At 35.2% G+C, this 25,449-nt stretch overlaps 2 protein-coding genes across 3 annotated transcripts; both read right to left on the minus strand.

Moving 5' to 3' along the window:
• Positions 1-8,063: 8,063 nt before the first annotated feature.
• LOC109167036 (tryptophan synthase beta chain 1-like) lies at positions 8,064-10,530 on the minus strand. The gene is made up of 5 exons (XM_019315937.1): positions 10,095-10,530; positions 9,329-9,688; positions 8,685-9,118; positions 8,505-8,599; positions 8,064-8,417 (listed from the first exon to the last, which is right to left on the minus strand). The coding sequence occupies exons 1-5, from the start codon at positions 10,449-10,451 to the stop codon at positions 8,251-8,253; spliced, it is 1,413 nt and encodes a 470-aa protein (XP_019171482.1). The 5' UTR covers positions 10,452-10,530; the 3' UTR covers positions 8,064-8,250.
• Positions 10,531-21,236: 10,706 nt separating this feature from the next.
• On the minus strand, positions 21,237-23,702 carry LOC109167031 (CRIB domain-containing protein RIC10-like). 2 transcript variants are annotated; one of them, XM_019315930.1, is made up of 5 exons: positions 23,250-23,702; positions 23,061-23,151; positions 22,849-22,952; positions 22,697-22,751; positions 21,237-21,828 (listed from the first exon to the last, which is right to left on the minus strand). In XM_019315930.1, exons 2-5 carry the CDS (start codon positions 23,125-23,127, stop codon positions 21,614-21,616), a joined length of 441 nt encoding a protein of 146 aa, XP_019171475.1. In that variant the 5' UTR covers positions 23,128-23,151; positions 23,250-23,702; the 3' UTR covers positions 21,237-21,613. The 2 variants fall into 2 exon arrangements, with proteins under 2 accessions (XP_019171475.1, XP_019171476.1); XM_019315931.1 differs by having other exon boundaries at positions 23,067-23,151; positions 23,250-23,700.
• Positions 23,703-25,449: the final 1,747 nt, after the last annotated feature.

Below are 25,449 nucleotides of genomic sequence, written 5' to 3' on the forward strand. Positions count from 1 at the left end.
AACAAAATGGGGTCACGGGGACAGAAAATAAATATAAGAAAAGTCAGTGCCTTGTCGCAACACTCAACATTTGTGTGGATTGGGATTTAGACATTTAGTACGCCACATATGTCTTTTTGAATAATATCTTTTGATTTTTCAAAAATTTTTACAGTCTTCTTATCTTTATGCTCATGGTTAAGTGGTTGAAAACATTTTTTTTTTTAAAAATAAAATATAAAAAGTCTACTTTCATGGAATAAAACTTATCCCAATTTTATCAAAAAAAAAAGGGAAAACAAATTATAACTCACTTTTTTCTTGAATTAATCAGAACATGCAATATCAGCAAATATGTTATATCACCTTTATTTGTTTGAAAAGCGATGGTTAAAGTTCTTTCATCAGCTTTGTTTGGAGCTAGACTGTAATCAGTTTAGTAATGAAAATATCTTCTTCTTTTTTGTTCTTTTCTTTTCATTTTTTATTTTTAAAATTTGTATTCTCTAAGTAAAAAAAAAAAGTTGGAGAATTGGAAATAAAAAAGTAGAAGTAAAAAAAAATTAAAAATTTTGTTTTCATTTTTTCAGTTTGGAGAATGAAATAACATGATGAACTTGAGATATTTTATTTTTTCAATTTTGATTTTCTATTTAAAAAATAAAAGATTTTTTTTTTTTTATTTACTGAAGAGACACTTATTCTGAATCCACGTGCAATAATTCTCAAAAGTTAATAATTCTATCAATTGGGTTTAGAAAACTACAAAAGTACGAAGTATATGAATTATTGTATGAATAATGATTTCTCTGATATGATGTATCAATAATGGTTTGGTCGTACTCTTTCAAAAGTCACTTTTTCAAATGTATTTTAAATCCTCAATTCAATTCGAAGAAAAATTGAAATTGAAATTCAACACATGCTTTAGCTTGTCTGTTATTCGAGTTAAAGATTAAAAAAGAGTTTATTACCAAAATGTCCCTCAACTATTGTGAAATTACCAATTTGGTTCTTGATAATTTTTTGTGTCCAATTAAGTCATTCGTCTTTAAAAATGTTAACCATTTTGGTCCTCCGTTAGGTCAGGTGTTAGAAGTCTGTTAAATTAGAGGGTATTGATGGAATTTCACATCACTCCAACTCTTCACCCGCATTGCCAACATCCTCCGACTGTTCAAGGTGTATGAGGACAAAACTCCCTGACGGAGGCAACAAACCCCCTCGTCCATGGCCTGAAATTTCAACACCCTAAATCCAAACCCAAACTTCTTCAACAACCTAAACCCAAATCTCAAAATTCAACTGCTGAGCAAAATAGCTTAACAAAACCTAATGCAAAAAATTCTCCAAACTTATTCAAAGTCACCGAGCTCAATGACGGCGGTGACCTCTACGTGAGGGTATTGCAGTGGCGACTGTAGGAGCCCGTAGCCGCCGCAGTTTTCCGGCAGCTAACGTCCACGATCAGCTTCTGCCACCGCGCCGGCGTCGCGCACGACGTGAAGCCCGACAACGCGTGCTGTTCGACGCGCAGGGGAACCTCAAACTCGCCGACTTCGGGTCGGTGGAGTGGTTCCGAGGGTGAGACAGTGGCCGGATGTCGGCGGTGGTCGGGACCCCGTACTACGCGACGCCGGAGGTGTTGATGCGCCGGAAGCTAAGGATCTGCTTAGAAAGATGATCTGTAGATGAGTATTCTCAAATTGAACTTGGAGATTTTGGCCTTCCTTTTCCTGTTTCGATATTTGAGTAGAACTTGAGCAAGGTATAAAGGATGGCTGAGAAGAAGTGACAGAGGCAGAGTTGGGTTTCCGGCGGTGGTGGCGGAAGCATTTACATGGCTGAAGGAGAGAAGGGAGGTTAGAATCCTCTGTGTTTTCACCTAAGAAGCCCTGATTTTTCTTTTGTTTTGTGCTATGCTTTTCCTTTGCCTGTTTTGTTCTATGTTTTTCGTCGATCGCAATCTTCTCTCCTTCGCCTGTTTTTTCGCCTGAAGGAGAGAAGGGAGGTCACTATCTTTTCACAAAATTGGGGATTTTTCCCCTTTGTTTTTAAACAAATGGCGTTGGGCAGTTCGGGCAGTGAGTGAAATTACAGCAATGCCCCCTAATTTAACAGATTTTTATCACTTACCTAACAGAGGACCAAAATGGTTAACATTTTCAAAGTCGAGGGACTTAATTGGACACAAAAAATTGTCAAGGACTAAATTGGTAATTTCGCAATAGCCGAGGGACTTAAAAATTTGTAATTATAAGTATTTTACAACCAAATATTATAACAAAATCTAATATACATGTCAAGTAACTTGTAGTTCAATAGCGACTTTTTCAAATGGGATGTAACATTTTTGAACCCTAATAGTACTAAAAAAAAAAAAAAAATCCAATATTGCATTTTTTTTGAATGTTACTGGTCCTATACATTGTAGTATCTGTTCATATACTTTCTCAACCTACTGAAACACAAAGAACCAATAACGCCTCTACTGAGGCTCGAACTCATAATCTTCCAAATGGAAGTCCAACCCGGGTACCATTAGACCACATAGTCTTGGTCCAATATTGCATTTTAATTGTGATTATTTTAGAATACATAAATATATTAGTTAAAAAAAAAAATACTTGATGTACTCCTAAAACCTTACCCTCAACTTTTATTTTCATTTGTGTTCAAATTTGATTGGATGAAGAAAAAAAAAAAACGAATGAATAAACACATCATAGCCCCATACTAAATTGAGCAATCAAAACATGTCAAATCATAGAGAGTATAAAATGGAAGTACAAACTGAGAGTATATGTAAAATTACTCTTAGTTAAATTATTAATCTTGTATTTATATTATATAAAAATAAATTTTTTAGTAGGCTATAAGAAAGTCAACTCAATAATAACAAATATGAGCATTTATTAGTCTAGTTCGAATAATTTGATTCACTAGCCAAAGGCCTTGTGATCGAGTGGCATGGTTGTAATCCCTCATATGAGAGGTCTCAGTTCAAATCTCGGTGTGGGGACATTGTTTTAGTAGATTGAGAAAGTATATATGAACAAATATTACATTGTAATAGAGTCAATAGTATTCAAAAAATTTGATTCACTTACCTCTCTAATCATAATTGATACTGCTAATTGCCACGTACGCAGTAATTAAATAAACACGAGACCAATCAAAGCAAGTAAATATCTTTATTGATCACGGTGAAGGCCCTAAGTACAATCTACTTGGTTGCTCTGAGCACCGACTGACTGCGGTCGGGATTCTCTAACAACAACCTATCGATCGTCCAAAAGTCCCTCACACTGTAGCTATTGCGGGTATTTATAGCCGCGACGCCGGAGACACAAATCCGGCCGTTCGGCATGCTTCCCACGTAGCCACCACGTGTCGCCGTCCCGGGTGCCCTGCCTGTCAACGTGTGGAGCCGCCACGTGTCTCTTGTCAGCTCTCTCGCCAAAGGACTACCACTCGGTGGTCTACACTTCCGCTCGGGCAACTCCCGGTCGGACCTCTTCACAAGAAGCCCGACCTGTTACCTGCAAAGACAAGAAGACAAAAACAAAGGCACACCAACCGGGGTAAAACTATGTCGGTCGAGATATTCCCTACCAATAATCTTTTGAACATTTGCATACTTTTAATATAATTCAACATTCCAACTATCATGTAGCGTAATGACACATTTGTTACCATTCTAAATTAATGATCGACTGGTTGCAGGATTGAATCCCAGGTAAAAGAACTTATCATATCACAATTATCCTTTCAACCTTCTCAACCTCTTCAAGCAGTGTCGTCCTACAACTATGTGCATTCATATAATATTTTTTCATTTTTTAAAAGTGAATTTTATTGTTCATATAATACTTTTTCATTTTTTAAAAGTAATTTTTATTGTCATATTATTACCTTTATAATATATTACTATTCACTCCACATCTATTCATCCACGTAATTCAACTCACTTTCAAATCTCATATCACATAACAATGAAAAGATAACAAATTGATTACGGATGGAGACATCTCCATCATATCCATCCATAAATTATGAATAATATCATGCTAGATTCTTGAATAATCTTAATATAATGCTGGAATGATTCAATATATATTTATCACGCAGTGAATTTTATCAGTCTAAATATCTAAATATATAAGTGTTACTATCAATTTAATTAATGAACCGTGTTATTCAGTTGTGACACGTGTCCACTGCATTCATATACAAACAAATTACAAATTAAATGAAATACGTTTACCATTCAAAAAAAAAAAAATGAAATACGTTTAAAAAATATTTTTTTAACATATTTTTTTATTAATTATTTTTACCCAATTTTGTTTTGTAGCTTATTAGTCCAAAAAATAGAAGCTAAGCCAAACACAAAATGTTAAATGGCTTATAAGAGAAAAAGCCTTTCTCAAGAAGCTCCAAAATCCAAATTGAGTCTCAAAAAAAAAAAAAAAAAAAAAAAAAAAATCTCCATTTCAAATTTCAAAGTTATTATCATATGACTCTCACGTTTTACTCCAAATTTCTATTCCCTCTCACAAATCATTGATGTAGACATTGTGACCCATATGATGAAAATATCATATCATTGTTTGTCACATCATGGAGTAAAAGTGAGGGAGTACATGTAGTAGAATTCTAATATTTATCCATTCATTTTTTCTTCCTCCAATTAAATTTGAACACAAGTGAAAGTAGTAAAAGTTGAGAGTAAGTTTTTGGAGTCTATGTAATATTTTTCATTGTAATTAATCTACATATCCAAACTCAATATGCTGCATGTTTTGCACCTCTAGTTGGTGATTCAGATCTATGTATATGTCTTTCACTTGTCCACAAAAGACAAAATTCTCTTATCTTCAAAGTCTCACTCCCGAACCCGATAGTATATATAATGAATTGATATATCAACTTAATGGTTCATTAAGCGAGAAGATTAGTACTTGGTACCACAAGAAATCTATTATATTGAATATAACTCTTACATTATAACTGTCGAGACTCGATCCGACATCTTTACTCACAATGTACCCCAGAAATTAAATGACTCATTTATGCCGACAAAAATTGCCCGTAACATGTAAGAAAGGACTTCAAATATTTTTTTTTTTTTTTTTAAATGTATATGCCTTCTGCTATTGCTGAGATAATGGTGAGTCCTGGGTGTAACCCATTGGGAAAAAACAGAAAACAATTATTACAAAGAACTTGCTATTGAAGAATGGACTACACAACATGGTAAGGAGCCCAGTAGGCCAGTATTGCCGTTGGCCTTCACAGATTAAAAATAGTAGCCATGAATTAAATGATATGTAGTTTATTTGGCCTGGTACTATTATTTTATAGGCTCAGAGCATAACAACACGCTCATTATTGCATGGACCATGCTTCATACAATTGTGTGAATCATAAATAAAAAATATATTTTTAATATACTAAGTGTACATTATTTATGTATGTAAGATACATTTTTTGAAAGTACATTTTTAATATACTAAGAGTACATTATTTTATGTAATGTACCTTCAGTACAAAAATGATGTAATTTTAATATATTAAAAATGTACCTAATATATATTTATGGTCCACACACTAATTTGCCATAACCACAAAAATGGACCTACATGAAATTAATATACATGTTTATAACTAAAATTTAAATTATGTAAGGAAAATATACTAATGTCAAATAACTTGAAATAAGATTCAATTTTTTTAACAATTTTACATACACATGAAAATAATTCTAGATAATTTTATAAATTCAAAATAATCAATAACCGCATCAGTACCTTCATAAATAAACAATTATAGTTTATAAAAATAAATAAACAATTCAAAATCAAATAAACTTATAGACAATCACATTGTTATTATAATAAATAATAAAGTAATTATTAATAAAAATTTATAAAATAAAACTTACAAATAAGAGCAGAGCATGGAATCATAATTATTAGGAGCGATAAATCAAAATACTTTACACGTGATAAAAGATATTCATAATAAAATATGAAACATAATTAATTGGATAAAATAGTTCAAATAAAAAACACATTATAAATCACGTATCTTCTATATTGATATCATATTTATAAATACTTTTTTTATTCTTATTACAAAGGAAGTGGATACCCATACAATCTACGCCTACATTGAGGTTCGAAACCTAAACCTCTCACAAAAAGAAGCAACCAAATATCAGTAGACCACAAGCCACTTGGTAAATACTTTTTCTTTTAGTTAGTTCAATTTTAAAATTTTCTAGATTAATTTGAATACGATTACACACTTACAATGGAACTTCTAAACTATATTGAATAGATAATTCATAAAAAAAAAACAAACTTTTTAAAATTACTTTTCATAACTAAATCACAAATTAAAATATATTACATATACATAACTCATTATAAAATTCACAAAATAACACATGTTTTAAATATAAGTAGTAATTACTTGAATAGAAATAGATGCAAAATTTGATATGAATCACATATCAATATATTATAAGTCTCACTGTAATTATACACAAGAGTTAAAAAATCACAAAGTTACAAATTAAATAAAAAATATAAATATAAATATAAATAAATTCCATAAGTTACAATTTAATACTACATAATAATATATCTAAATTCAGGGGAAAATTAATCGAATAGAAATAGATTCAAAATTTGATATGAATCACAAATCAATATATTATTATAAATCTCACTATAATTATAAAAAGGTAAAAAAATTACAAATTTACAAATTAAATAAAAAAATACAAATTAAAAATAAAAATAAATTTCATAAGTTACAATTTTAATACTACATAATAATATATCTAAATTCAGGTGAAAATTAATATAAAGGCACACATGAAGATGCAACCCCTCAATCTTTAACATAAAGACAAGAAGTCCAACCAATATAATTAAGCTAACTGATACTTTAATAATATGAATGTATAATATATAAAAATACTTATACAAAAACTCTATAGTATATACAAAAAGTAGTGGGATGAGATGGTAGGCCTCTTGCAAGCGGGGGCAACCTCACTCGTGTTTGGCATGCATGCCCTTGGTTTTGTTCAAGGGTGAGGTGCGCCAACGCACTCGACTCGTGTCTTCGTAACATGTAGCATCTTTTGAAATATATATTTGCGATGCGACAACGTACTTGTATATTTGTAACATGTAGCATCTTTTGAATATATATTTGCGATGAAGAGTAGGAATTTGTCAGGTTAACTGTTGCCCCCTTATAGTAGCACACTCCATTCATCCAAGCATAAGCTTTGCTCGGATAAACAATACATGTACAACGAACTAACTGAACTAAGCAATACCAAATACATTGACAGACTTGCTTACATGCATGGTAATGGTTGCAGGCTCCCTTGGAATGTCCCCTACTTATGTTGCGGTGATTACATACCCCCCTAGCATATATATATATATATATATATATATATATATATATATATATATATATATATATATCATGGAGACTTTTGCTTACTGCTACAAGAAACTCCCTGGTGAGACTCGATCCCTGGTCAATCTTTTCAAATTTCACCCTTATGACCAGTTAAGCTGCCTGCGGACAATATCTAAGTTATTCATGAATTAATGAGTGCTTGATTTTTAATTTTTTATATTCTTGATTCTTATATTGCCTCAAAAGAAACCCAAATGGCATTTCCTTTTGGGAATATTTGTCTGGTTATTTCATTTATTTGTGAATTTTTACGTGGTTCATATGTAAAACGTGGCCCTTGTTGTTTGTGCAGTATTCCAGATAACCTGGTTGATGGTTCTTGTCTGCCACCTGCAGTGTTAATTGGTATCTTTACAAACGTGGGCCTTGTTGTTTCAGCCCTGGATAGTAACGTTGTTTCAGCCCTGGATAGTAACTTTTACAGTATAAGTCTGACCCTATTCCATTGTATAATGGATGTAAGAATAATCAGTCAAGTATGTTGACCATTCTTTGCTTTTAATTCCCATTATGTTCAACATGCAAAATTTCAACTGTCTCAATCGTTAGCAAAAATAATACTCCGTAAAAGATATTGTTACAAACATAATATCTTTTCGATTAGAGACATTTACATTTAATAATACTAAAAAAAAAAAAAACTACTGCTACTACCTTAAGAATTATTGCCAACAACATATATAATACAAATTAAACTAAAATAATTATCGCTTCATTTATTCATTGTTACGTTACTGCGGGCATGTACGTGTTCCTCGATCAGTAGTTGAAGACAGTGGCGGCATCCTTATCTCCACGGCCGCTGCAATTAACCACCACCTTTGTGCCGTCGGCTAAGGTAGGGCAAAGTTTCTCAAGAAATGCCAATGCATGGGAGGACTCCAAGGCTGGAAATATTCCTTCTAATCGGCATAGCCTTTTGTACGCTGCACACCAAAGAAACGGCAAACTTTATATTTCCGGCCACCGTTATATATGTTATATGTATATGGAGTAGCTAGCTAGTTGTTTACCTTCTATGGCTTCCTCGTCGGTGACTGTATAGTACTCTGCCCGCCCTATGTCTTTAAGAAAACTCAGCTCCGGGCTAACCGAAGGGTATTCCAATCTGCAAGTTCAAATTCATTTAGCGACGGTGGGTGCAAAAATATATAAATGTTTAGTTTTTTGGGTTTTTGTTGATGATCACTTACCCAACACCAACTGAATATGGTCTAATGATCTGGCCCTCTTCATCCTGCAAAAGATAGCTCATTGCGCCATGGTAGACTCCGACCTCTCCCTGATTCAAAGTAGCGGAATGTTTCCCGCTGTCTAACCCAACTCCGGCGGCTTCAACTCCGACCAACCTGACGTCGGCGTCTCCGATGAACTCGTGGAAGAGTCCCAGTGCGTTTGAGCCGCTGCCGACACACGCCACCAACACGTCGGGCTTCCCTCCCCACTTCTCCATCGCCTGCTTCCTCGTCTCTTTCCCGATCACGGCCTGAAACTCGCGAACCATGCTCGGACATGGATGCGGCCCCACCGCCGCCCCCGACAGGAAATACGCCGTCTCTAACTCCCCTACCCACCCCCTGATCGCTTCCGACATTGCATCCTTGAAATTTCCCTCTACAGCTTTCACCTACATATAATTGTCAAAAGTAAAACTCATAAATCTTAAAGAATAAAAATATGTTTAGCTGATTGATTAATTGTAGAAATGTATTTAGTAAATTAGCTGTTAGTTGATAACGGGTATAATTTCTTCTCTCAAAATATTAATTGAAAAATTTATTTTGATCAGTTTTTTAAATTTTACCATTTTGGAGTTACAAAATATATAGGAGTGTACCTTAGCACCAAGATGTTTCATGAGGACCACGTTAGACGGTTGCCTCTCCATATCTAAGTTCCCCATGAAAACCGTACACTCCAAGTCTAGTTTCGCGCATGCAGCGGCGGTGGCGACACCGTGCTGGCCGGCGCCGGTGGCAGCCACCACGCTTTTCCGGCCCAACCGCTTCGCTAGAATTGCCTGTGCGATGGCGTTGTTGATCTTGTGAGCTCCGCCGTGGTTCAGATCCTCCCTCTTTAGATAAATATCCGCTCCTTTTCCGTTGTTCTTGCTTTTGTAGTGGTCCGTAAGCCTCTGAGCTAAGTATAATGGAGTCTCCCTTCCCACGTAGTCCCTCAGAGCAGTTTCAACCTCTTTCTGCAATATAAACAAACCAATTTCACTATTTCTTTTCACCATTCATTCATAGTTTTACTGCTAACTTGTATGTATGAGGTTACATGATTGATTCCACTTATAGTAATGTATTAACCTTCTTAATTTGAGCTGATTAGTTATATATATATATATATATATATATATATATATATATATATGTGTGTGTGTGTGTGTATAATTAGACTGGTTCTTAAATTGTGGTCCTTTGCTGATAAGAATACAAGAGAGGTTTATCCGTGCATATCCTTTGATAGTGACGTGCTGGTCAATCAAAAAAGTTTTTCAGTATGGCTATGGATATGCATGTTCGGCTCATTTTGGACAATCAAACAAATGATTGTTAGAATTCACATTTAATTTATTATTTATAATATTATAGACTAACCTGAAAGTGGGGGTCTTGTAAAGCGCAGTTAAATTCATGATCCAGCTGACTCAAAGAAGCTATGAGGGTCTCCGGCACAAACTTCCCTCCATAAATCCCAAACTTTCCATCAGTACCCAAAGAAGATGGCCAGGCCAGCTTCTCATCATCAATCTGTTTCCAGGATAAAGTCTCCGAGGTTGTCATCAGACGAGCCTGGTCGAAGGAAAGTTTGTTCGGCGGCGTGGCAACACGAACACCGCCGGCGCCGGCGCCGGCTATGGCGTTAGTAATCTCGGTTTTACGAAGCTTTTGTTGATGATGATAATGAACTACGGTACTAAGGTTTCGTGGTAGTACTGCGTTTTTAGCCAACATTGTCGCGTTTTTTTTGCTTGTGAGGAAAACAGCAGATTGAAGGTGATGGTTTATGGAGCGTTTGTGGTTGTGGCTAAATGAGTGGAGAGGATAGGCCTTTATATACACATCAGTCGGCAACTGTACGCGCTGGCCGCGGCATACGTGTTAGCGTATATGAGTGCCACTGGAAACACATGGTAGTTGAGGAGAAATGTTTTACATAAAAAGTTATCCACGTTGTAGTTCAAAATTATTCCTAAATAAAATTGACACATGGACTCATAATTTTATAATTTCACATTTTAAATGTATAGTTATATGAAGTTATGCATGCAATTCCAAATGTATAGTTATAGATGTATATTTCAAATTATGCACAACATAACGCCGTTAACGGCAATCGAAATTGATTTTTTTTTTTTTTTAAGTTGGACGTTAAAACGACGTCGTTTTTGCAAACGTGTGCACCAAGCATGGTGCATAGCATAACGCTCCCTTAAGTAACACGTTTTCTTTTTTGTTTTAATATTTTTTTCCTAATCAATTAGCTATGCAACTTGCATGATATATATGGATTATATATACTTTCAATCTTTTACTTCATCACTTTTACTCAATGACGGGTAAGAACCATTGATAAGTTGTATACATTGTGTGGGTCTCAAAGAAAATATCTACGTCAAAAGTTTAAGTGAAAGAGTAAAAGTCGAGAATAGAATTAATGAGTCCAAGTAGCATTTTCATTTTCGAAATTAATAAGGTCTAACAAACAAAAGTGCACAGCTCCACCCAATAATGCAATGTGATGATGAATTGCATTGTCCAGAAACGACTATAACAACTGAATGGGTAAATGATGTTGACATTATATTGATTCAAAAACTTGAAAGGAACCTAGTACGGGTTGTGCTTGTGGATCACATTTTAGGAGTTGAGATAATATTATCGGAATCGCATGTTCCACGGAGGTACCATGTTTGGATCACATCGTATTTGCCGACGCAACTTTGAAAATTGAAACCATAATTTCTTAGACCTTTCTGTATCCAACTTCAGTTCCAAACTGTACTTACATAAAATTATAAAATTATCAATACCAAACTGTATTTACATATAATGAGTTAGCTCAATGAAATTAGGGAGCCCGTGTGTACGGTATAAACCCACGTAAAAGATAAATCAGACTAAATTGACTGTTCTGATCTCACTGAAAGTCGAATTTGAAACATTGTGATTATCATATCAAATCATCAGTCCGACTAATTTAACTGGAGTTGTCCACTTACCCCCAGCCGGAATATAAGTAATAATTATGCATTAGAAAGTCAAGTAACGCAACTAAATTAAAACACGAGCATTAATAAGGCTTTATGCCTTGAAAGAAAATTCAACTATACAAGTTATGTTAATCAAATCAAAAGTTTGATTTCTTAGACAACGTATTGATTTCTTAGACAACGTACACGTATGTACCATAAGAAAGATCGTGGTTATTAAGAGTTAGGACCACCTGAAAACAATATCCTATGAACAAACTACCATCACTATCGTTGGAGGAAGAAGATATATATATTAATCTTCATTGTTGTGAAGTTGGAGCAGAAGGATTGAAGATAAAGAGGAAAAAAAGGGAATTGATTAACTACCAAAAAGGAAGCTCAACATGAGCTTATATACAGAGTACAGAGATAAGAAAGAAGCAGTTATAACTGCCAAAAGCGTCTACTAAAGACGTCTACCAAGCGCGTCTACGAAAGGTGTCTACCAAAGACGTCTATCAAACGCGTCTACCAAAGGCGTCTACCAAAGACGTCTACCAAGCGCGTCTTCTTCATTCTGTTGCTGCACTTGATGTTAAGCTGTCATTCTTATCTCCTGAGAGCCCCCCTCAAGCTGGATTGTATATGTTGAGCAATCCAAGCTTGGAAACATAGCTGTAGAAGGTGCTGGGACAGTGAGCCTTGGTGAGGATGTCTGCCAATTGATTTGCAGAGCTAACATGGAAGAGTTTGATAACTCCTTTGTGAGATTTCTCTCTGACTAGATGGCAGTCAATTTCAATGTGCTTCGTACGCTCGTGGAACACCGGATTCTCAGTTATTGCTATGGCAGATTTACTATCACAGTAGATAGCTGTAGGAATGGCAGGGTGCACTCCAAACTCAGCAAGCAAATAAAGCAACCATTGCACTTCACATGTAGTAGAAGCCAGAGCTCTATATTCTGCCTCTGAAGAAGACTTAGAAATGGTGGCTTGCTTCTTAGATTTCCATGAAATCAAAGCCTCTCCCAGGAAAACACAGAAACCTGTTACTGACTTCCTGGAATCAACACAAGCTCCCCAATCTGCATCAGAGAAAGCCTTCAACTGCAAGTCAGATGAAGCTGGAAAGAACAATCCTTGTCCAGGGGCACCCTTGATGTATCTCAATACCCTATGAGCTGCCTGTAGATGTAGATTAGTGGGACTGTCTAGAAATTGAGCCAGTTGTTGTGTGGCAAAACTGATGTCAGGTCTTGTGATGGTAAGATACAAGAGCTTGCCAACTAGCCTTCTGTATGGAGTAGTGTCATCAAGTAGATCTCCCTCATTTTTGCTGAGTTTATGAGAAGGAACTGTGGGACTGTAAACAGGTTTAGAGTCACTGAAACCTGTTTCCTCTAATAGTTCAAGAGCATACTTCCTTTGTGACACTGCAACTCCTTTCTTTTGCCTTGCTATCTCCAAACCCAAAAAGTATTTTAAGGATCCTAGATCCTTGATCTGAAAACTGTCATTAAGCTGCCCCTTGATTTGTTTAATTAGATTCAAATCACTGCTGGCCACCACTATGTCATCAACATAAACCAATAGTGCCACAAAGGATGAGCCTTTACCTTTGGTAAACAAGGAATTATCTGGAACTGATTGCTTAAACCCCATTTTCTGCAAAGCAACACATAACTTGGTGTTCCATTGTCTGCTAGCCTGTTTTAGACCATACAAGGATTTGTTTAACTTACAGACTTGACCATCCTTTTGTCCTGCAACTCCAAGAGGGAGTTCCATGTACACATCTTCTTCCAAATCCCCATTAAGGAAGGCATTATTCACATCCATTTGATGAAGATGCCAACCCTTTGCAGCTGCTATAGCTAAGAGAGTCCTGATAGTGGTCATCTTGGCCACTGGACTAAAAGTGTCAAGATAGTCAATGCCAAGAGTTTGGGTGTATCCCTTAGCCACAAGCCTTGCTTTGTATCTGTCAATGGTTCCATCAGCCTTGTGCTTGATTTTGTACACCCATCTACATCCAATAGGCTTCTTAGATGGTGGCAGATCAACTAGAATCCAAGTCTGATTCTTTTGCAAAGCATCAATTTCTTCTTGCATAGCTTTTCTCCAACACTCATGTTTTGTTGCCTCCTTGTAGGATTTAGGTTCAGTAGTGCATGACACATTCATGATAAAGGACTGAAAGGATGGAGAGAGTTTATCATAGCCTACAACTGTGGAGATATCATGAGGAGATGTTCTTACCCCAGAAGTGTGACAAACATAGTCCTTCAAGTAGACAGGAACCTGCTTATGTCTAGTGGACTTTCTGGCAGGTTGTTGTTGTGGCCTTTGGGGAGAAGGACTGAATGTTTGTTCAGGTGGAGCATGGTTTGATTCTTCAACAGAAACTGTGTGCTCAGAATGGTGATGGTTGTGATTCTGTTCAGAGGTATGCTCAGGACTTCTATCAGACTGATAACAGATTTGTGGCTCATCAGAAACTGTGTTGTCAGTCAGGGCAGGAAGGATGATCTCAGAAAACTTGCTCTTCTCAGGATTATCAACAAGCTGAAAGGGGAAGATGTGCTCATAAAAGGACACATCTCTAGACATAAACACATGCTTGGAATGAAGATCATACAATTTGTAACCTTTAGTACCATTAGTGTATCCAAGAAAAACACACTTTCTAGCTCTTGGATCAAATTTTGACTTGGGACCCAAGGTGGCAGCATAAGCAAGGCAACCAAAAATTTTCAAGTGATGGTACTGTGGTGTCTTATGGAGGAGGACTTGATACGGTATCTGATTATTTATAGCATTAGAGGGCAGTCTATTTATAATGTAGGCTGCATGTAACACACACTCTCCCCAAAAATATTCTGGTAAGTTGGCCTGAAACCTCAGTGCCCTAGCAGTAGACAAAAGATGTCCATGCTTCCTTTCAACCCTGCTATTTTGTTGTGGGGTGTAGGTACAGGAAGTCTGATGAAGTATCCCTTTTTGGTTAAAGAACTCAGCCATATCAAATTCTAATCCATTGTCTGTTCTAATGCACTTAACATGTGACTCAAACTGGATCTCAACCATACTGCAGAAACTTCTAATCAGATCTCTAGTTTCAGACTTTCTCTTCATCAAGTAGACCCATACTGCCCTACTATGATCATCTAGTATAGTAAGAAAGTATTGATGCCCCTGAAGAGAAGCAACTCTGTAGGGTCCCCAAATATCCATATGTAACAAGTCAAAGCAGGCAGCGGAAATAGAGTCACTAGAACAGAAAGGCATTCTCTTTTGCTTAGCAAAATGACAAGACTCACAAACCAGATCTTTATTCATGTAAATTGTGGGATCCACCTTATTCAAACATTGTAGCTTAGAATAGGAAGCATGCCCTAATCTATCATGCCACAAAGCACATTTATTCATACTTGAACTAACAGTGTGTACAGAAATGGAACTAGCAGGAAAAACCAAATAGTACAGCCCATTCTGAAGTTCAGCTTTTCCAATCATCTTCCCATGGACAGCATCCTGTATTATGCACTGGTTATTATGTAACTTCATGGTGCAATTGGAACCCTTAATGAAAGCCCCCACAGAAATCAAATTATAATAGAATCCAGGAATATATAAAGCATTGTGCAGAGTGAACTCATCAGATAAATGAACATTTCCAATGCATGAAATGGCAACTTGTTGTCCATTGGGTAGTCTGACATGCATGTTGTGGACTTTCCTGGGACTGGTTAATAGATCCATATGGCACACAATGTGGTGAGTAGCACCACTGTCTAATATCCATACATTCTTATTGTGGCTAGCAGATTCAAGGGAAGAGTTAGTACCTTCCATCTGATTAGCAGAGATAGTATTAGCATGTATATTCAGATCAAGAGGAGTGTTGTTGATTGGAGATCCCTTCTCTCCATGTGACTTCTGGACCTGCACAAATTCCAGAAATTTCTTAAAGTCATCTTGAGTAAAGGATATACCTCCATCAGAGTTTGACTGCTGAATCCCCAATGACCCCTGAGTATTATTCACATGCCCTTGATTCTTTGGTCTTGGTTTCCACCCAGGTGGATAACCATGTTTCTTGTAACACTTATCCTCTGTGTGTCCTGTGAAACCACAGAAGGTGCATATGGCTTTCTTATTTCCTCCTGTGAACTTCTTATAATTCTGTTGTCCATTATTTGTTCTGCTAGCCATAAAAATACTCCCTGCTGCACTATTTTCTCCAGATTGAGACAATTGACTGCCAAAACCAGTGGAAACCATGTTAAACTGCCTCTCCTGCTGTGCTATCATGGAGTAGGCTTCACTGACTTCCGGCAATGGCTTCATCAACATAATTTGGTTTCTTGCACCTGTAAATCTGTCATGAAGTCCAATCAAAAATATGGACAGTTTATCCTTCTCCATCTGATCATTGATCTCATCAATTTTCCTCCCACATTCACACCTATTACCACAATTGCAAAACATGAGCGGTCTGAGTATGTGTAGTTCGTCCCACAATAACTTCTGTTGAGTGAAATACTCATTCAAGGAGCTATCTCCTTGCTTAGATTGATAGATTTCGCATTTGATTTCCGCAATTCGAAACAAATCCTGTTGGCTGAACCTCTTTCTTAGGTCATTCCATACTCCATACGCTGTGTCGATCCAGATGACACTCCGACCGATCATCGGTGATAAGGATCGAACTAGCCAAGTGACAACCATATTGTTACATCGCTCCCAATAGGGATATCTGCGATCATCTTTAGAAGGTTTAGTGATGGTGCCGTCCACAAAAACGAGCTTATTCTTGCACGACAGCGCCATAGACACAGCCCTAGCCCAAGGATGATAGTTTGGGCCTTCTAATGGTGTGGATACCAGCTCTAAGGCTGGACTTTCATTGGCATGCATGAAATACGGATTCGATTGTGCTTGGGAATCGAGAGATACCTCAGTAGTGTTTGACGCACTCGGAAGAGTTGGAGAAGCAGGTGTTGGCGCCGGACTTCCAATCGCCGGTCCTCCTGTTGTATTATCGATCGGAGTTGTCCGATTGCCGATTGACGGCCACGCTGCCATGGTAGTTCCTCTTCTAAACGGAGACTCCTCACAGGAGCTCTGATACCATGTTGTGAAGTTGGAGCAGAAGGATTGAAGATAAAGAGGAAAAAAAGGGAATTGATTAACTACCAAAAAGGAAGCTCAACATGAGCTTATATACAGAGTACAGAGATAAGAAAGAAGCAGTTATAACTGCCAAAAGCGTCTACTAAAGACGTCTACCAAGCGCGTCTACGAAAGGTGTCTACCAAAGACGTCTATCAAACGCGTCTACCAAAGGCGTCTACCAAAGACGTCTACCAAAGACGTCTACCAAGCGCGTCTTCTTCATTCTGTTGCTGCACTTGATGTTAAGCTGTCATTCTTATCTCATGAGATTCATGAAAATATATATTGTGCATTATATGAATGCATTTAGTAATGTTAAGTTTAAATTTATTTTTGTGATCCAATCATCACTACTTAGGCCTTAAAGGTTTTTTCCTAATCACGAAAAATTTTAAATTATTGAAATATGTTGGGGGATAGTTTTGTGACTATGGAAGTGAATGGTTAGCTAACTTAAACCTTAAAATGGCAAGTTTTTGAGAGTTTAACAGAGTGTGTATTCAAAATTGAGAACCTTTTACAATCTCTTTTTCATGATTTATATACAAGTAAGAACATGGAATGCATTCAGTGAAATTGGAGACTAAATCCTTAAAATATGCCAATTGATTACAAATTGATTTGATTCTAATCATGACAAGATCTTCCTAAAACATGCTAACAAATTACCATATTACTATTATCATAAATAGGAAACTTTGTCTGAAAACATAGGTTATAGAACCCTTTGTTCTTACCCGTCAGTAGATATTTCATTTATTACCAACACATTTTTTATATAAAATATTAAAATTCATAGGTATTTAATTAAGTTGTAATTATTTAGTCCATTGTCAGATCTATTGATATTTTGGTTGTTTTCTTGTAAAGTTATCCTAACAAGGAACCAAATTACTCTTCGGTAGTGTGAGGATCTTGTCCTCGCCTCACCAAGGGATCCCCTTTAATTGTACATGTTACTTCTTTTTTCGATAGTGCCAAGATCCTCATCCACTTTCTCGTTACATCCAACTGTACGTACGTGGATCCGGAGCGTCGTCTTCAAACATTACTTGTACAATTGAGAGTATTTGTATTGTATGTAATTGCTTGTACGTTCAATCATTGTTAATCATGGTTTAGCCATTAGGAAGTCAAAGGCATGTAATAATTTGCATTTATTACTCAAAATGTACATAACCAAAGGCAGACTAGTAATAAGAAGCTAAGGGCATGTTCTCGATCATAAAGTTATTCAAAATTCACAAGATTGACATCAATTCATTACACTTCTGATTTCCATTTGTCATTTAAAATGACGATTAAAACTTTAGCATGAGTATTAATTACTAGATTTATAATAATAATAATAATAATAATAATAATAATAATAATAATAATAATAATAATAATAATAATAATAATAATAATAATAATACTAATAATAATAATAATAATAATAATAATAATAATAATAATAATAATAATAATAATAATAATAATAATTTTTTTTAAAAAAAAAAAAAAACAAACAAAACAAACTTTAGCATGACTATTACTAGCTTTATATTTGAGCACATATAATAAAACAAACAATAGTTAGTTGTTGTCGCTTAAAAACAAATTAATAACAACTATAAAGCATCTTGGCTTGGGGGAGGGAAGGGGTGGGTACAAAATGGATAGTGACATAAAGTTGAGGTTTAATTTAAAAAACGTGTAAGAAAAATGATTGGAAAAGAAAAAAATGTATATATAGTTTTTATTAAAAGTGGACTTCAAATTAATCCCTTTCACCACGTTGAAAATGCAGATCAATTAGCTAATTCACATTGGGCAATTTATATCGTGGACTTTGATCCAATATATAGAATTTGACTTTATAAAATACAGAATTCATGTTCATAATGTACATAATTATATAGATGAGGATACATAAACACTTAACATAATACATAAAATTCATGTTCATTATATCATATTTATATGTATGTGTATTGTGAATATGAATTCTGTACATTATAAACATGCATTTTGTACATTATGAAATCAAATTTTGTGTATTTAACCAGGGTCCACAGTGCATTGTGGACCCTGGTCCACGATATAACAATTGTCCACATTGGTATGCAAATATTTCCCTAGCATCTTAACAATGTGTTTGCTACTATCACAACTTTTTTTTTTTTTTTTTTTGGAAAGATCATTAAATGGCGTGGGTGACTTTAATAATAATAGAGTTAATACTCAAAATAGTTATGATTTTTCTTAATTTTGTCCTAAACTATTTTGGGTAACCTAATGTAGTTACAGATTTTTGTGTTTTTTTTTCAATTTAGTCATTCGTTTGTTATTACGTCAAATTGGTGTGAAGTAAATGGACAATTCAGTAATCTCAATATTGGTCCCTCTTTACTCTCAGATCTGCAAAATCTCTCTTTCTTTTACGAATTATTCTCATGCGAATCAAATTTTATATTCGCAAGTTGAGGGATTTCACACTTCGCAGGTCTAAGAGTAGAGAGAAGCATATATTAAAATTAATGAATTGTCCATCTATTTTACAACAAATAGACGAAATAATAAATAGATGACTACTATATTGAGCAAAAAACTCAAAAATCTAGGACTACATTGGATCATCAAAGTCGTTTAGAACGAAATTGAGAAAACTCATTATGATCGAGGACCATTTTGGTATTAACCTAATAATAATAATAATAATAATAATAATAATAATAATAATAATAATAATAATAATAATAATAATAATAGGAATTCAATTTAAATGAGTAAGCACGTACAGTGCACAGTCTAATTGATGAGGCAATTGGTTCTATAACCACTCCCTGTGAGAGAGAGTGTGAGGTCTGGTTTACCTGGTCCATAGTTGATGAATCTTATATTCTTCAACTCGAACATGCCGGCGTTAAGGATTGTGGCGGTGGATTTAAAGGCCCAAGGTTGTGCGCTTCGCAAATTATGCCCTGGAAACGTGTTCACCGTGAATGGTGAACACAAGTCCAAACGACGTCGTTTTTATGCCAAAAAAAAAAAAAAAAAAAAAAAAAATCGCGAATGTGGAGTTAACGTCGCGCGTTTGATCAAATTATGAATTTTTTGTTATGAGATTATGAATGTAATGTAAATTCATAATCTCATAACAGTAAATTCATAGTTTAATAAATATTTTACTTTTATGCGATTATGAATTTTCTGTTATGAGATTATGAATTTACATTACATTCATAATTTCATAACAGAAAATTCATAATCTCATGGTTCCAAAGTGAATGTGTAGGCATGGTTCCAAAGTGAATGTGCAGGCATGGATTCATAATTTATGAATGTCCGTGATTTCGGACGGGAATGTGTAGGCATGGTTCCAAAGTGAATGTGCAGGCATGAATTCATAATTTATGAATATCCGAAATCATTGTTCACCTCAAGTTAAAGTGAAACCGAGAAATGTAAAAATAAAGAAAAAAAGTCACACAATTAATAATAATAAAAAAAAAAAGATAACGGTAACACCGTTGGAACCGTGTTCACCATGAATGGTGAACACGGTTCCATGGCATAACGATTGTGTGCGCTTGCGTTCTTTATGTGGCGAAACTCCTTTTCTCTCTCGACGAAATTATACGACAGAAAAATGCCGTTACAGCTATCGCCTATCGGAACCTTCGTAATCCTCCGCTCTAGTAGCGTACACCACCAGAGAATACACGAAAATGTGCAGAAATTTTTTCCTTTTTGAGTTTGTTTTCATTGTTTTCTTCAGATTGAAATGCTGGGGATTCTGTTGGGAATCAGAGCTTTTTCCCCGGAAAAGATATTGGGTTTTGTTTAGGATAATTGGAATTGCAGCAGTGTCGGATGAAGTCACCATGAAAGTGTAACAGAACCTTTTACCAACTCGCTCTTGGTCTATGATTGCCATGCAACTAAATTGCCGGGATTCAACTACAAATGGTCGTGCTATATATTTCTGTTATTTCATGTCTTTTTAGGCGATGTCAAACCAAAGAAATTTTATAATGTCTTAGTGATTGTATACATGGACATGCCTAGGAATTTTTATCTGTTTCTCAGTGATTGTATACATGGACATGCCTAGGAATTTTTATCTGTTTCTCAATTATTTCCTCTTTCACATATTTGATCCTTTATTGTCCCAAAAGAAAAAATTTTGAATGAAGAGCGAAACCCACAATCACTACATGAGGGTGTGCACTGATTAAACTTTGTCGGGTGACCCTAAGGCCAATAAGTTACTTTTGTTGAGAGTTAAACTTATAACCTTATAATTACCAAATAAACCGTCGACCTTTACTGGTATTATAGGAAACTTACTTGGTCATATATAGCCTGTGAATAAGCAATAGCAGAATCAATCATCATATCATCAGTACCCATATAAACCAACTGTTTACATTGCCCAGTTTCATCACAGTCTCAAGATGAGCAAAGAAAAAAACAAAGAGAAAAACATTTTCATTTCTCTTGAACTTCTTCTCAGTTGATGATTGTTATGATTTATACCCTTGGTTCTGTCTCACATCTCCCCATCTAGGCTTTCCTAATCTTCTTCTCTCCTTTTTTTTTTCTTGTATTTTCTTAATCATAGAACACTGGCCCCACTCAAATGTACAGAATTTGTTGTGTTTTTTTCTACAGCTTCTTGCACTCTCTTCTGTTAACAACTCTGATGATCAAACAAGTTAGAATATTTCATTGGCTAAGATAGCAACTTTGAACATCAACACAATGCCACTTCTACATCTGCAGAATCCGGGTTCCCTTGGGCTAACTTGGCCTTGGACTTTCCAGTTTGAAATGATCCCAGCGAGGAAGAGCTCGAGGTGCCAGACAGATCTGATTTGTTCTTCTTTCGTTTATGTTTTTTAGGAATCTCCACTGGGGTGTTGCTATGAAACTCAGATCCAGATTGCTTTCTCGTCGACTCTCCAAGATCTATCGAACAAGAAAACCATAATGCAAACGAACAAATAAGCGAATAACCATGATGGAAACCAGCTTAAATTTGCTTCTAAGTATACATCACAAAAGCTTAAGCATGACAAAAAAGCTTGAACATGTTGAGCATATAACCATTAATGTGCAATCCAACTATCAGCTTAGGCTTTTAGTTGAGATGGAGCACATGCTTCAATTGAACATTCTAAGGATTACGGTTTAGCAACGCGATGGTTGTCATGTCGCGGTAGATTTTAAGGTAAAAATTTCCTTTTTAACATTTTCCCATGACTGTTCTTTGTACCTCAGAATCTCAGATGGTATTGCAAGAGCTGAAGAAAGTCACAGATATGAAAATGTCACTGTCAGACCAACCGGCCAACACTATTTTAAGACACCTCACGACAGAAAACTGTCCCTTTTATGGGTCCATTTTCTTGGCAGATTCCCAAGCTAAGAACCTCACGGGACAGATGATCCAAACCCCATTCCTTTAAGCAAAGAATCTAATAAGATTATTAAACTTTAACAAGAACAGAAGATAAAGTTTGTTTGTTTTTTTTCCCCCAATTATCGTATGACTGTATGTCTAACAATACAACAATGTACAAGACAAAATTATCACTTTTCTTTCAGTAGTAACTCTCAACTTGGGAGAGCAGTCCTTTTTTGCCCTTGTCTGGTTAGGAACATGGCACATGATACTAAAGCAATTGCCCATTGGCATCAAATGCTTTTGCTAATTCTGTGTCACCCTTTTGGGGCTATTTTGGGTCATAAATTGGCATATATGAAAGAGCTGAAGTTCTAATAATTTAAAAGAAATTTGAAACTGGGAAGATCATGGAGAAATTGCAGAACGAACCTGATTTACCAATGTTAGTAGCTGCGAAATCTGGGCCTTGCTTGAACTCCTTCATCTACAATGCCCACAAAAATCAAGAACAAAAAGATCAAATTTTTATAATTTATGAAATTCTTTTTTAAGGTATTGATTGATGGGTATATGATTCATACCCAACTAGGTGCAGAACCAGTTTGCCCATCCCACCCAATGTGTGCCAAATGCTTAACATCTGTCGGGTACCCAATTTGAATCTCAATCTCAGGCTCCTTCACAACTGCAAACAAAAATTAAACAGTTTTATTTTGTCTTTAATCACCTCATAATTTCGGCAAATCCTATGATTAGACAGACAACCAAACTGCCAAGTGGTAAGATTCTTCACCATTACCGAAAATACTGGAGATGTATTTGAATCCAGCCTTGAAGGTTCCCTTCATATTGGTTCTCATGGAAGATTCTGAAAAATGCCCAACCTGCAGATACCCTTCTTCTCAGATGTGAACCGCAATCAACAAGAACACCCAAAAAAATCACACATTTGAATACAAATCCGAAATAAGAATCGCAGTACCTTTCAAAGAAGAGGTGCAGAGATGAAAGAAACAGAATCTTTCTATACCACTTCTCCCCCTTCCCTCACAGCAACCTTCCTTCGTATTTTCTCGAAACATACATCTTTAAAACATGCATGCACAACAATCAGACAATCACAACAGGACAACCATCATTCTGGGCTCGCCCAAATACCAGAAAACAATGGGAAATTGAAGAGGAAAGCGTTGATGATCGAAGAGAAAACAAAAGAAGGAAGAGAGGAAAGGGGGAAATGGAATAAAGTTTTGATCTTTGCTGGAGAGAAGATAGAGGGGAGAGTGGTAATGGGGGAAGATTAAGGGAAGTAGAGATGGGCAAGCACGACAAGCTCCCGAAAGAAAGGACGGGTTTTGGTTTATTGATTTTACGAGGATATGGACAGAGAAAGCCAGAAAGGAGAGAAAACATTCAATCAATCAATGTGTAATTTGACTGTGACAGACCTCCCCTTGTAATCTGTAATCAATAAATAAATTAGATTTAATTCCATTTTTATCATAAACTTATATGGTACAATCCACTTATAATCTTTTTTATCAAAATATTTTTTTTAGTTCTAATATTAGTGTGACATGATCATTTTTATTCATAAATCAACAGAATCAATGTGATACCGTTAAATACAAGGACATTTTAATCTTTTTATATAAAAAGTAAGTTGACTCATTATATTTTTTATGTTAAATTTTTTTAAAAAAATTCATAAATAAAAAACAAAAAGTCTTTGTATTTAATAATATTTTAACTATTTTATTGATAAAAAATAATTATACTACAATAATACTATGATCAAAGAGAGATGTTATGACAAAATGACTAAAAGTGAACAGTCATATATAACTCTATTATCAAAAATGGAATTTACTCAATAAATTATGTTTGGACTCTGAAGTCTGAAACAAAGTGATTTTTTTTTAGGGTGTGTTTGATTGGTGAGTTTTGCCCATAGGAATGGGTATGAAAGTAATTGTTGTTGTTTGGTTGATAGGTTTTTAGAACACTACTATGGGTTTTGAATATCCCATCAATTAAAAAATTCATACCCAAATAAAATAAGAGTTTCATTCCCTTATTCATTCTCAAGCACTACTATTAATAACCATTCACATTCCACCCTACTACCAAACATGTTAAATACTTTTATCAAAATCCATTACCATTACCAAGTATTTGTATACCCATTCTGATTCCGATTCCTATGTGCAAACCAAACACACCCTTAATACTGTTAAGTCTAACAAAATTATATTATGTAGCCTTCCGCCCTTCCCTCCGCACAAAACAAACCAACTTTTTAAGCTTTTGCCTCGTAAAAATATTAAGTATAATCAGTGTCTTAATGTCGACAATATTAATGGTGGCCTGGAGCAGTGGAGCTTACGCCAATGAGGGTTTCAATATTAAATGATGAGTGCTCGTGAAAAAAGTTTGACTAAATATATAATGACGACAAAATTAGCCATTAATAAATATATATATATATATATTTTAATTAATCCATCTCCATGGATGAGAATTAATTTCAGCTTTTGATTTCATGAATAATTGAATATAATAAATTTTCTATTTTTAGTTTACAACTTAAAAATTGATTAGATTTGGTATTTGATTATAAATCATGTTAGACTTTCTTCAATTTTTCATTAATTATTTTTACCAAACTTAGACCTCATATTTTATAGCAAGAAAAATGAATTGATTATTCGACGTTTTTCATTTGAGTAATACCCCAAATCGTCTTCGACTATAGTGGTTTTTTTCAATTTTGTCCTAAACGACTTTGGTGACTTAATGTAGTCCCAGAGTTTTGTGTTTTTACTCAATTTCGTCCCAGACTTTTGTATTTTTTCCTCAATTTAGTCCCCCATTTGTTATTCCGTCCATTTGTTGTTAAATAAATAGACAATTCAGTAATTTTAATATTGACATCTTTTTATTCATACACATGTGAAGTGCAAAATCCCTCTGTTTTTACGAATTACTCTCAGAATCACTTCTAAAGTTGCGAATATAAAATTTGATTCGTCGGTCTGAGAGTAACTCTGGGTGTAATTCATGTAAGAAAGAGAGATTTCTCACTTCGCAGGTTGAAAGTAAAGATAGGTCAATATTAATATTATTGAATTGTCCCTTTATTTAACACCAATTTGACGGAATAACAAACGGAAGACTAAATT

This window comes from Ipomoea nil, unplaced genomic scaffold, assembly GCF_001879475.1.
Source record: "Ipomoea nil cultivar Tokyo-kokei standard unplaced genomic scaffold, Asagao_1.1 scaffold3147, whole genome shotgun sequence".
Lineage (NCBI taxonomy): Eukaryota > Viridiplantae > Streptophyta > Magnoliopsida > Solanales > Convolvulaceae > Ipomoea > Ipomoea nil.